Genomic DNA, 13,170 nt, shown 5'->3' with positions numbered 1-13,170 from the left:
GCGGCGGCATGAAGCGTATGGCGTCATAGCAACCAATGACGCTGTGCGCGCCTGTTGTCAGCAAGAATCCAGGCCGGGATACCACGGACCGCTCACTGCCGTGTGCATTCGGCCTAAAACTGATCAGGTTTTTTTTCCGGTATTGAGCCCCTAGGACGGAACTGCGTGCCGGAAAGCAAACGCTAGTGTGAAAGTACTCCAAGCTCTGTGAAGACCGCTCACGGCCGTGTGCATTCTGCCTTATCCTAATGCATTCTGAATGGAGAGAATTCCGTTCAGGATGCATCAGTTCAGTCCCTCTTACGTTTTTTGGACGGAGAAAATACCGCAGCATGCTCTATTTTTCTCTCCGGACAAAAATCCTGATCACTTGCCGGCATTTAATTTACATTGAAGTGTATTAGTGCCGGAATCCTGCCGCAAGTGTGAAAGTACCCTTACCCGTTGGCCAGTACCAACTTCTATCCCTTGGCATTTTAGTTTATCTGTTTTTCTCTTAGACGTCTCTTTAGAGAAGTCTGAAACTCAAGAAAGATGTGACAAAAAAGATGAATCTGCACTTGTTTAAAGGGGTTATCCCATGATTAATATAAAAAAAAATGCTCCAGCTGTTCTGCTGGATTTGTCAGGCTGGCAGCTCAGGGGGCGCCCTGTAAGCATCAGGTAATGGCAGTTGAAACCTATAACAGCAGGACAAAGAAATTAGAAAAAGGGCAAACAGCAGGTGGCGCTATACAGATATATTTCATTGAATAATTCAGTAGCTATAAGAATTTTTAACATGCAGTTACAAAAGTATTCAGATCCAGATGCTGGTTTGAGAACTGTGGAATATTTGTGGAACAACCGCATTAAATGTCCATTCCACAGGCCAATGGAGGAAGGGTGTTTGTTACTGTGACCGTTTGAGCGCTGTACTCTTTACGTTGTCAGCAGCGTGTCCGCTTTACACGAGGAGATGTGCTGCTGAGGCTACTTTCACACCTGCGTTCGGGTCTGCGCTCCGTTTGAAGGGGCTCACGAGCGGTCCTGAACGCAGCCGTCCGGCCCTAATGCATTCTCAGTGGAGGCGGATCCACTGAGAATGCATCCGCCTGCCAGCGCTCAGCCTCCGCTCCGCTCAGTGAGCGGACACCTGAACGCTGCTTGCAGCGTTCGGGTGTCCGCCTGGCCGTGCGGAGGCGAGCGGATCCGTCCACACTTATAATGGAAGTCAATGGGGACGGATCCGCTTGAAGATGACACTATATGGCTCAATCTTCAAGCGGATCCGTCCCCCATTGACTTTCAATGTAAAGTCTGGACTGATCCGCTCAGGCTACTTTCACACTTAGAAATTTTTCTAAGTTATAAATCAGACGGATCCGTTCTGAACGGATGCAAACGTCTGCATTATAGGAGCGGATCCGTCTGAGCAGACATCAGATGGACCCGCTCCGAACGCTAGTGTGAAAGTAGCCTGACCAGCGAGCATTTTCACACTGATAAAGATCTGATCAGCTGACCGACTATAAACCCAGTATGCACATTGGGAAATATTCCTCATGTCTAACCTTACTGGGATCTGAGGAGTAGTTGGCATGATGGTAACGCTCTCCACACCTCTGCCTTCTAATGAATGGGCATTTTCACCATCTTTCTATCTAGTAATGGACTGTTGTGGTTTTGTTTTCCTCACAGATATATAGCACAGGAACAAACAAAGGGAGATCATCATGGGGGACGACAGCGAGTGGATGAAGCTTCCTATTGACCAGAAATGCGAGCACAAGGTACGTGCTGACCGTGCACTTTACGTTATGCTGCTGCCTTCTCACTCATTGCTTGTGAGGATGAGCGGCAGGAGTTCTGCAGGCTCCATCTCCTCAATGACAGACAAGGACTTGATCTATTTTTATTTTGTGCCTTTCAACCATGTAGTTTAGTCATCAGATTTGTGCCCATGGGGTGGTAGATTTCCGTTCTCACTATTCCTCTCTAAAGAATTTATCGTTATTTCACCAGATAATTGATCAACGTCAAACGGGTTTTCATGTGGGTATGTTTTTTTGTTTTTTTCTTAAGGGTCAAAATGCCTTAGGCTAGGTCTACACGACGACATGTGGTGCACAACTACACCAACATTTGTTGCACCAATGTCACGCAACAATTTTTATAATAGTCTATGGCAGGCATCCTCAAACTGCGGCCCTCCAGCTGTTGTAAAACTACAACTCCCACAATGCCCTGCTGTAGGCTGATACCTGTAGGCTGTGCGGGCATGCTGGGAGTTGTAGTTTTGCAACAGCTGGAGGGCCGCAGTTTGAGGATGCCTGGTCTATGGTGTCGCAATGCTACATGCTGCGACGCAACATTCGCAGAAAAATCCATCTCGAATATCATAAAAATTGTCGCGCGCCAAAGGTCATTGTGTAGATCTAGCCTTAGGCTACTTTGGATCATGGAGATCTGGCCTCCTGATCAAGCAGAGAATGTCGGGAATCGGCAGAGGCAAACCACAGCTGTTTGTGTCTGGCCGACTCTGCATTTTTGATGGCACTCTGCCAGACCCCATTATACTTAATGGTGCCTTCGGCCTTCCACTAGTATCTGGCAAAGAGTTCTCTTGTGCTGGAATCTTCTTCTTCTTTTTTCTTTTTTTTTTATTAAGGGTTTATGTTATGAGAAATAACGTTATGTAGCTGACATAGCGATGTGCTAATGTCAGCAGTACATACCAGTATGCTTTATAACTCTCTGCAGCCGTTCTCTTAAAATAAAGACATGAAAAATATGCTAATGAGCCTCTAGGTGCTATTAGGGCGTTGCTTCAGCACCTCGAGGCTTGGTCTACGCACCCTTTGGCACGCCCAGGTCCAGTTGATTGACTTTCCAGTTCTCCTCAGTGTCCCGTAAATCCCGCGCCTGCGCCGTTCCTTTTTAGTATTCGGCCTGCTCCTGCTGCCTGCACCGAAGGAAGGAGGCCGGCAGCAGGAGCGTGTCCTTCACTCACTGTGCCTGCGCCAAATACTAAAAGGAACGGTGTGGGATTTACAGGACGCTGAGGAGAACTCTAAAGTCAATCAACTTGACCTGGGCGTGCCAAAGGGTGCGTAGACTGAGCCTCTAGGGTGCTGAAGCAACGCCCTAATAGCACCTAGAGGCTCATTAGCATATTTTTTATGTCTTTTTAAGAGAATGGCAGCAGGCAGGGAGTTATAAAGCATACTGGTATGTACTGCTGACATTAGCACATCGCTATGTCAGCTACATAACGTTATTTCTCATGACAGAAACCCTTTAAACATGTAAATAAAGAATATGCATTGTTACTTTCTTTTCCAAACATTGATCTGATCTTGCATGATCCTTGGGGCTCTTTCACATGAGTGGATTCTATGCGGGTAATCCGCTGCGTGAAAGCGAGCCAAGCCCCGTGACAGACGCAGAGCATTAACAATTGATTGCTAATGCTCAGAGGCAAAGATCTTTTTACAACAAAATTACAGTGAGATAAAGTTGTCACTGATTTATTTTTTTTTATTTTTTTTTTTATAGTAAAAAGGTCAGAGGCAAAGAGCATTATCAATCATGTTAATGCTCTGTGTCTCTGCTGTCCGGACCGGGACTTGGCTCTTTCACTCAGCGGGTAACCCACACGGCATCCGCTCGTGTAATAGAGCCCTTATAGTCCCATTAACAGAGGGATACAAGGAAAAAAATTACAATTAACTTGAGCAAATTAAATAATAACAAAGGGAGAAAAGGGGATATAAATAAGGTGACAAGGAGTAGTATGCTCGACATTACATCACGAAAATAGTGAAACTTTGTTGAATTGAGAGTGAAGCCAGTTATGCCACTTAAAGGGGTTGTCTCATCATGGACAATGGGGGCATATGCCCCCATTGTCTTATAGGTGCAATTCCAACCGCTGGGACCTGCACCTATATGGAGAACGGGGCCTTGCAGTTGAAGGAGGGCGCATGCGCAGCCACCCTCTATTTATTTTCTGTGAGGCTGGCAAAAAAAGCCGAGCACTGGCCTTGACGCCTTATTTTTTTTTTTTTTTTGTCGCCTGCAGGTATGGAAAGCCAGATTAAACGGTTACGAAGAGGCTATGAAACTATTCCAAAAGATTGTGGATGAGAAGAGCCCGGAATGGTCCAAATATCTCGGCTTAATCAAGAAGTTTGTCACAGAATCCAACGCTGTCGCACAGTTAAAAGGCCTGGAGGCTGCTCTTGTCTTTGTAGAAAATGCACATGTCGCGGGAAAGTAAGTGGAGCTTTTGTCTTGGGCTACTTTCACATTAGCGTTTTTTTTTTGCGGATCTGTCATGGATCTTCAAAAAAACGCTTCCGTTACAATAATACAACCGCATGCATCCGTCATAAACGGAACCGGTTGTATTAGGTTTTCTATAGCGAAGACGGATCTGTCATGAACACCATTGAAAGTCAATAGGGGATGGGTCCATTTTCTATTGATTCAGAGAAAACAACATCGCGGACAGAAAAACGCTGCTTTTTGGTGCATTCCGTTTTGTCCCCATTGACAATAAATGGGGACAAAACCTAAGCGTTTTCTTCTGCTATTGAGATCCTATGATCTCAATAGTGGAATTGAAAATGCTAATGTAAAAGTAGCCTTATACATGATCTGATGGACATCGAGGACACCTACATGATGTCTGTGCCAGCTGCCTGGTCAAAAATATGCCCTGTGTTGGCACTGATGCATTTTGATGGCATGTGGCTATATATCACTGTACCCATGAGCTAAAATGTATCAGCAATGACTCCTAAAGCATCAAAGCAGCTGTGGGCTATTTGTTACAGACTGACGGCTATTACTACTACTTTTCCTTGTACTCCATCAGGCACATTTGACTGCCATTAGTTACTCGTACTATGTGTTAAAGGGGTCACCCCACAACTTGTTTTGGCCTGCACAGTACAAATTAAATTGATTTCCTATGTTTTGTTATACTTTGAGGCCAATGGTTGGAAGTCCTTGTTGATGTGGTGTGGGCAGGATCCAGTCCTGTATGATGTCTGTCTCTCTAATGACACCTGACTGCACGGTCCTGTACCTTACATCTCATTATCCAGAAGACCTATGTACCCATGCTAGTATCACTCCCCCAAGAGCCTAAATAGTCCTTTTTGTTCTCATCCCTATCTTTAAAGGGGTTGTCCGGGTTCAGAGCTGAACCCGGACATGCCTCCATTTTCACCCAGGCAGCCCCCCTGACTTCAGCATCGGAGCAGTTCATGCTTCAATGCTCTCGTTTGTCCTGCGCTAAATCGCGCAGGACAAGGGAATTTTTAGGAGATCCGGTGACTTATCAGGCTCTCCATGGGGATGCGAGGAAGCCCGGTGACGTCTCTGGCACTGATGGGAGGGCTTTAGCACTGCCCTAGCCAGTAAAACTCCTAGGGCAGCGCTAAAGCATGACCATCACAGCCGTTGACGTCACCGAACACACTGCCAGGCGGAAGCTTCCGCCCGGCAGGGTGATTGTAAACGAAAGAGCCCTTGCCCTGCCCAATCCAGAGCAGGGCAAAGGAGAGCATCTGAGCATGAACTGCTCCAATACTTAAGTCAGGGGGGCTGCTGGGGTGAAATTATGGGTATTTCCCGGTTCAGCTCTGAACCCAGACAACCCCTTTAACATGCTGACTGCACTGTTTAATTTAGTCTGTCAGAGGAGGAGACTGCTGCTGGGCTTGCTTTGCGGCTCCTCTGACAAGTAAAGATGCAGATTTCTGATGCAGCTGGCTCGCCACACTAGGGATACCCCATAGTAGTGAATAGTGGTGGCCATGCTTGTGAATTGCCCTCCGATTCATAAAGGGTACCGTGACCCCAGTGTGGGGCTCGGCATTGGAAACCTTAGTGTTTATACATTTATCACCTTTCCTGTGGATTGGTGATGCAAGTTGTTAATGGGGGGGGGGGGGGAAATCATTTTAAAGTGCGCTTTAAATGTGTTTCTAACTCCTTTTAGGACTACAGGGGAGGTGGTTTCTGGTGTTGTGAACAAAGTATTTAATCAGCCAAAAGCCAGAGCAAAGGAACTTGGGTCAGATATCTGCTTGACGTACATAGAAATCGAGAAGGCGGAGGCTGTACAGGAGGAGCTGCTGAAAGGCCTAGATAATAAGAATCCAAAGATTGTGGTGGCCTGCGTGGAGACACTGCGGAGAGCCCTGAGGTAAGTAGTCTCTGAGGTTGAAACCACTTGCATGTTTTTACTACACACGTCCTTATATCAAGTCTTTTCTCTTCACAGTGAATTCGGTTCAAAAATAACGTCCCTGAAGCCAATTATTAAAGTTTTGCCAAAGCTTTTCGAATCTCGAGAGAAGGCGGTGCGAGATGAAGCCAAGCAACTTGCTGTGGAGATCTATCGCTGGATCAGAGACGCTCTGAGGCCACCATTACAGAACATTAATCCAGTGCAGGTGAGAGACTTTATCTAATGCAGGCTGAAGGGGTATTCGATTATTTTATTTTTGGCGTACATGCCATTTCTTTGAATAATGCTTCTTGGTTGCTGTGGCTGCTATTGGTCATGACATCTAAGGCTACTTTCACACTAGCGGCACGGACCTCCGGCAGGCTGATCCGTTCTGCCGCTAGTGACTGTGTGCCTCCGGACTGCCACTCTGTCCCCATTGACTATAATGGGGGCGGAGTTACGGCGAGAGGCTGCCGAAATAAAACTGACATGTCTGACATTTATTCCGGCAGCCTCTCGCCGGAACTCCGCCTCCGCCCCTATTATAGTCAATGGGGAAGGAGCGACAGTCCGGAGGCACACTGTCTCTAGCAGCAGGACGGATCTGGCAGGCTGTTCACCAGACAGAACAGCCTGCCAGAGGTCCGTACCGCTAGGGTGAAAGTAGCCTAAGGAGATAATAGGCCAGTGTCTAAGGTTTCTTTGATTATAGCCATGCTTTGACATACCGTATATTTAGGATTCTGAAATTCATGGTTTGTGCAAACTTATCAGACTGCATGTAAATATGTAATGCAAATCTCTCACCAAAATTGCATGTTGAAAACTTCAACAAAAAGATTTAAAAAGATAAAACGCGTGCATGTTTCGATGTCTTTGCACAAACCATGTAATACAAGGATCCTTCTGAATTGCATGATACTGTATTGACATCAAAGGGGTTGTCAGGTTTCCAATACCAATGACCTATCCTTAGGAAAGGTCATCCAGATCAGTGGTGGTCCGACTCCCACCACTTTTGCCAATCTTCTTTTTTTTGAAGAGGCTGCAATGCTTTTATGAGCGCTGCCGTCTCTTCACGGTTTACCTGCTCGCTGTCTGCATTGCAGCGTAATTACATCTTTTGTCCCATTCACATGAATGGTAATTAGTCTAACTACACGTGATCTTTTCCATTCAAGAGACTGGGACGGCAGAGTTGTCATTGCTCATGCTTGCTGGTGCAATGCAGACGGCGAGCAGGTAAATGGTGATGAGAACGCAGCACTCGTACATGGGTGGCGGGAGGCTGACCCATTGGTCTAATATTGATGACCTAACCTCAGAATAGGTCGTCAATGTTGGAAACCTGACAACCCCTTTAACTTGATCGTACAGGAGCTGTGTGATCAGTGTAAGCATGACTTTTGCCAAGGGTCTGTGGTATGTAAATTTTAGTGTTGGCATATGACTACACAGTCAACGGTTAAGGTTTAACAGGGTCTCTAATGTAAACTGTAATACATAGTTAGTGGGAGCTGCTCCCGAATTTAAATTCACAAAAAAGAAGACCCTTTAAACTACAATATTTAATAATTCTTAACCTAATGCCCAAACTATGATTAGGATACAATGCCAATCAATCATTCAAAGATACAGAGTAAATTACAAGATATGGAGAGGCATGAGCTCGGGGTCACTGGGGGAGGGAGAAAACTTACCCTAAGTATCGCCCTATCATGCCCCCTAAGCCCAGAGACTAATCCCAATGGTGGAGACTGTCCTCGTGCCTCAGCTGTTATGCCCTCAGTAGCCCTGACAATGAAATTAGGAAAAAAAAAATAAGATGCGTCTTTCCCCAGCAGTATGGGTTCCTCAGGGGGTAAATATACTGGGTCTATGTATCACATCAAAAAACATAGAAGCAATCCATGCCAAAAATGATATGACGAAATCTAGATACTTTGCCAGATAAGTGAAGCGTGATAACAAAAACGGTTGAAGGGGTATAAATGATATATGATTGAATGAAGTAAGGTAAGAGGGTGGCAGAAACAGACAAAAGACCAATATGGGACTAGACTTCTCTCTAAGAGTCCACCAGGTTAATGCTGGCTGCGCGATGCCTACAAAGAAATGCATATATACAATAAGGGTCCATCCTTTGCAGCCTAGTGCCCGATGTCAAAAGCAGAAACATAGACAGCGGACACTTACATGGACTCCCAGGAACGTAGACTCACCACCCCTTACAGATGCTGTGGGCATGTGAAGGGATGGAAAAGCTGACATTTTAAATAGTGCACCCAGGCAGCACATCCTCCCGCCAACCCAGTCAGTGGTGTGCTGGATCAGACTCTTATCGCGTCATTTCCGATTGTATAGCTTAACATCCGGTATTTGGAGCACATATTTGGAATGCATACCACATCCGGCCGGAGCGCAGAGCCCCTGCCTTTCCCGGACCATGTGAGCTGCTCTGCTTGTAATTGCTGAAACTGCACATGAAATTGGGGACAAGCTGCTTATTTCATTTTGAATGTTATTGCATCTTTTGCAGCTTAAAGATCTAGAGGAGGAGTGGGTGAAGATCCCACAGTCTGCGCCCAAGCAGACCCGCTTCCTGCGCTCGCAGCAAGATCTGAAGGCAAAGTTTGAACAGCAGCAAGCAAGCGGAGATGCTGAAGGTAGGTTTTCCAAATCCCATGATTGGTAAATGTTATCGGGTCTCCGTAACATTACACATGACATCTTGGCGCTCTTCTCAGGAGACGAAGCTGAGGAAGAAGCTGTTCCTCAGATTGATGCCTATGAGCTGCTTGAAGCTGTTGAAATTCTCTCAAAATTGCCGAAAGATTTCTATGATAAGATTGTAAGTAATGATTGACAGATGAAATTTGCAAGTAGATCTTTGTCTGGGAAAAAAAAGAATCCCTTCTGATAAGTTTTTCATGGATTTTCTATTAGGAAGCCAAAAAATGGCAGGAGAGAAAGGAGGCTTTGGAAGCTGTGGAGATCCTGGTCAAAAACCCCAAGCTTGAGGCTGGCGACTATGGAGATCTTGTGAGGGCCCTTAAGAAGGTAAATCTTGTAGAGAGGTTGTAGCTTAAGCTGGTAATTTTACTGAAAAGCTTTTACTAAATGTATTTTATATTACAGGTGATTGGCAAGGACACGAATGTATTGCTTGTAGCACTGGCTGCCAAATGCGTAGCAGCGCTTGCCTCTGGCCTCAGGAAGAAGTTTGGCACATACGCTGGCCAAGTGAGTATGCCGTCTGCCTATTCGGTTGCTACAAAGCTGCAATTGCTTATTAGTGACTCATGACGCTTGGGTTTAGTAAAGTCATGGGGTGTGGACATCATCAACCAGTGTCTTAATAGATTATCATTCTTATATACTGCTACCATAGCAAAGATGTCTAGGCCAGTTGTCTCCAACTGTTGCAAACCCTGGTCACTGTCACGGCCTGCTATTGGCTGCTCCCATCCTTCCCCTGGGGTCATTATGGGGATTGGCTAACCCCTTTTAATATGTATTTTATATATGTAGATGAATACCAGCCACTAATTCTAGTGTGTTCTGCACAATCGCCTTACAGCAGATGTTGGGGGGTATGAGAATGGCTGGGCATGCCACCAGAGCAGCTGAGCGGCAGCTCTTCCACTTTACGCATTGAGAAGGCATCTTCATATACTTACCTGTAGTAAAGTTGCTCTTATGCTATACCAACGAAATTGCAGTGAAATATTTCCTTATTTTTTATTTTTTTAACTGATATCTGGAGTCTAACCTTAGAACACTATGGAAGAGCAGAGTGTTCACTTTGTTCTGAGATATACAGTACTGGGCATGGCCACAGTCATATGTACACCATGGTGCTCCAATGAGCTGCTGCTCCTCTATTTTTATCCGTGGTGTCAGTGTTTTGGACCCTCGCTGAACATGTGTATGTAACGAGTTTTTTTTTCTTTTTTTTTTTTTTTTCCCCTCCCCAAGATTGTGCCAACTATATTAGAGAAGTTTAAGGAAAAGAAGCCTCTAGTAGTTCAAGCCTTACAGGAGGCCATTGATGCCATATTTCTCACAGTAAGTGATCATTGTGGTTTAACTATACATGCCTCCCAGGTCCTTCCAGAGTACGTGTCTGATGTGCGATTCTCATTTCAGACCACGCTGCAGAACATAAGTGAAGATGTCCTCGCCGTCATGGATAACAAGAACCCAACAATAAAGCAGCAGACTTCTCTATTTCTTGCAAGAAGCTTCCGACACTGCACGCCCTCAACCCTGCCCAAAAGTCTACTGAAGCCGTTCTGTGCAGCACTTCTAAAGGTAAAACTCTGACCCTAAGATTGGGGTGTCCACAGAACTCCTTTTTTAGTTGATTGAGGGAATGACTACTATTCATTTGCTTGTTTACTCCACAGCATATCAATGACTCTGCGCCGGATGTGAGAGATGCTGCTTTTGAAGCCATGGGGACAGCTCAAAAAGTAGTTGGAGAGAAAGCTGTTAACCCGTTTCTTGCTGAAGTGGACAAGCTGAAGCTTGATAGAGTGAGTTGGCATAACTGAGATGTCTAACCTACACGAAACTGCAAATATATAAAGCACAAGTATTTAAGGAATTGCTCTCGCCCCAGATCAAAGAATGTGCTGATAAAATCGACCTATCCGGGGGCAAGAAGTCAGGATCTGGAGAGAAGAAGGAAACCAAAGCTCCTGGGAAAGCGGCACCTCCACCAAGTGCGCCTAGTGAAAAAGATACAAAGGAAGCTGCCAAACCTGGAATGGCGCCTAGGAAACCACCGGCCGCCAAGGTATGTTGCGTCACAACGCATGGATCCCTGTCTGCCGTTCAAAGGTTGACCTTGTAACCTTTATTTCACTTTAAAGGCTGGCGGTCCTGTTAAGAAGGGTAAAGCCCCAGCATCTGGTGGTGGAGCTGCTAAGGGAAAGAAGGGTGCAGATGTGAAAGAGGTGTTTGAACAAGAGCTCTCTGTAAGTATCGTGAAAGCTCTTGATATCATTTGTACTGTTGGAGAATCCGTTTTTGTGGTGTTCTGTGCCATTTCTAAGTGACCTTTTGTTCTTGTAGCCTGAGGTTTGTGAAGAGAAGGCGGCAGCGGTTCTTCCTGGGACTTGCATGCAGCTGCTAGATAGTAGTAACTGGAAGGAAAGATTGGCGAGCATGGAAGAATTCCAGAAGGTAAGTTAGGACTCTCAAAAAAAAAGTCAGTAGTAAGAACAGAGTGGAGACTAAAATAACACTTTGTGTCGGGGAGGGTAAAGCCGGCAAAGTTATGTTTCTGTGTTTCTTTCTTTAGGCTGTTGAATCAATGGAGAGGAATGATATTCCCTGCCAAGCACTAGTCAAAATGTTGGCCAAGAAACCAGGTTTTAAAGAGACCAACTTCCAGGTTTGTAAACCTCGTTACCTTTCTATGTAGTGGTTTACGATGTCATTGAGCAGACCACACCCGAGCAGGTTTGGCCTACCGCAACAACTGGAGAGCCACGGGATGTTTGTTTCCCTGTTTCAGTACATACATGCGCAGTTTAAGACTGAAGCAATTCTTGCAAGGATCAAATAATGGACTTCTGCTGGAGGGAAGAACAAGCTAAGGGAAGGTTGACATCTGCAGCAAGTAAATCCAGTAGCTTGTTCCAGCAGGGGAACAGACTATTGGAGTTACCGTATCTGGCATAGTCTGACACCGCCAGATCCCTATTCAGCATTCTGCTGGGAAAATACTGCTGCTTGCTGTGGTAATCATCTGGGAGAATGCAATCCTTTATGCAGGATCCCATTATAGTGAATAGGGGTCCGACTGTGCTGACTACAGTAATCTGCCAGAACAGACTACCAGGATTACCTGTGTGTGTGTGTGTGTGTGTGTGTGTCCTCCTGGCTTTTTTCCCTGATGGCAAATGTTGAGGGAGATGGTTAGGGGGAGGATTTGGCAAGTTTGAATTCCACTGGCCAACCTTTCTTGAGGGAAAAATCCCTGCCAAAGGTGTCTGGGCAGAAAGCCCATTTATTATACTTGCATGCTTAGCCCAGCCAAGTATGCATATGTAATATAGGAGAGATGGCTGTCAGACAAACAAGGGACTAACAGTTATCTTTTATAAACTTCCTGCTTCCTTGCTGTAGGTCTTTGAATAATGTTGTAAAAAAATTCTCTCCTAGGTCATGCAGATGAAGTTGCACATTGTGGCTCTCATTGCTCAGAAAGGCAACTTTTCTAAAACCTCTGCCAACGTGGTCCTTGATGGACTTGTAGACAAAGTTGGAGATGTGAAATGTGGGGGCAATGCCAAGGAAGCTCTCAGTGCTATCGCAGAGGCCTGTACACTCCCCTGGACAGCTGAGCAGGTGATGGCCTTACCTTGACCCATATTAATCCTTCGGTACTGGATACTGAGCTGCGATACAATCTACTGCTTGCTTATTTCTAGGTTGTCTCCCTGGCTTTTGCACAGAAAAATCCTAAGAACCAATCGGAAACCCTGAACTGGCTTTCAAATGCAATAAAAGAGTTTGGTTTTACAGGGTAAGTTTTAGCTTCCATCTTGCAAACTTTGGAGATGACAACTGCAGGCATTCTGATTAGGCATTATATCCATGCATTTTCAGGATCAATGTAAAGGCTTTCATCACCAATGTAAAGACTGCTCTTGCTGCCACAAACCCTGTAAGTTTGTTATGCTGTTGACTTTTGGCTTTTGTACCCATGTAAGTTCCTGTGACTCATGATGTCATGTAATTGCAGGCCATCAGGATTTCTGCCATCACCTTGCTGGGTGTCATGTTCCTGTATATGGGAGCCCCACTGCGAATGTTTTTTGAAGAAGAAAAGCCGGCTCTTCTGGCTCAAATTGATGCAGAGTTTGAGAAGGTAAGTACAGTAGTACATTTATGGTTGTGGTATGCATCTTGGGTATTTAAGTTGTATAGAG

The 13,170-nt window shown here is 45.4% G+C and overlaps 1 protein-coding gene across 3 annotated transcripts in view; it reads left to right on the top strand.

Annotated features, from left to right (window-relative positions):
* The window catches only part of CKAP5 (cytoskeleton associated protein 5), a 56,823-nt gene that overhangs the window by 14,358 nt on the left and 29,295 nt on the right, over positions 1–13,170 (top strand). For all 3 annotated transcript variants that reach the window (XM_040409174.1, XM_040409175.1, XM_040409176.1), the window contains exons 2-20: positions 1,681–1,772; positions 4,064–4,257; positions 5,993–6,199; positions 6,278–6,449; positions 8,766–8,892; positions 8,974–9,077; positions 9,173–9,286; positions 9,365–9,469; positions 10,205–10,294; positions 10,376–10,540; positions 10,636–10,764; positions 10,851–11,027; positions 11,104–11,208; positions 11,306–11,416; positions 11,535–11,627; positions 12,401–12,586; positions 12,670–12,764; positions 12,848–12,905; positions 12,984–13,109. In XM_040409174.1, coding sequence (XP_040265108.1) covers positions 1,716–1,772; positions 4,064–4,257; positions 5,993–6,199; positions 6,278–6,449; positions 8,766–8,892; positions 8,974–9,077; positions 9,173–9,286; positions 9,365–9,469; positions 10,205–10,294; positions 10,376–10,540; positions 10,636–10,764; positions 10,851–11,027; positions 11,104–11,208; positions 11,306–11,416; positions 11,535–11,627; positions 12,401–12,586; positions 12,670–12,764; positions 12,848–12,905; positions 12,984–13,109 — 2,415 coding nt within the window. In that variant the 5' untranslated portion in view covers positions 1,681–1,715. The remainder of the gene's footprint in view (positions 1–1,680; positions 1,773–4,063; positions 4,258–5,992; positions 6,200–6,277; positions 6,450–8,765; positions 8,893–8,973; positions 9,078–9,172; positions 9,287–9,364; positions 9,470–10,204; positions 10,295–10,375; positions 10,541–10,635; positions 10,765–10,850; positions 11,028–11,103; positions 11,209–11,305; positions 11,417–11,534; positions 11,628–12,400; positions 12,587–12,669; positions 12,765–12,847; positions 12,906–12,983; positions 13,110–13,170) is intronic.

The sequence above is a fragment of the Bufo bufo genome, chromosome 10, assembly GCF_905171765.1.
Source record: "Bufo bufo chromosome 10, aBufBuf1.1, whole genome shotgun sequence".
Lineage (NCBI taxonomy): Eukaryota > Metazoa > Chordata > Amphibia > Anura > Bufonidae > Bufo > Bufo bufo.
The sequence above is the reverse complement of the archived record's forward strand: the minus strand, read 5'-3'. Positions and strand labels throughout refer to the sequence as shown.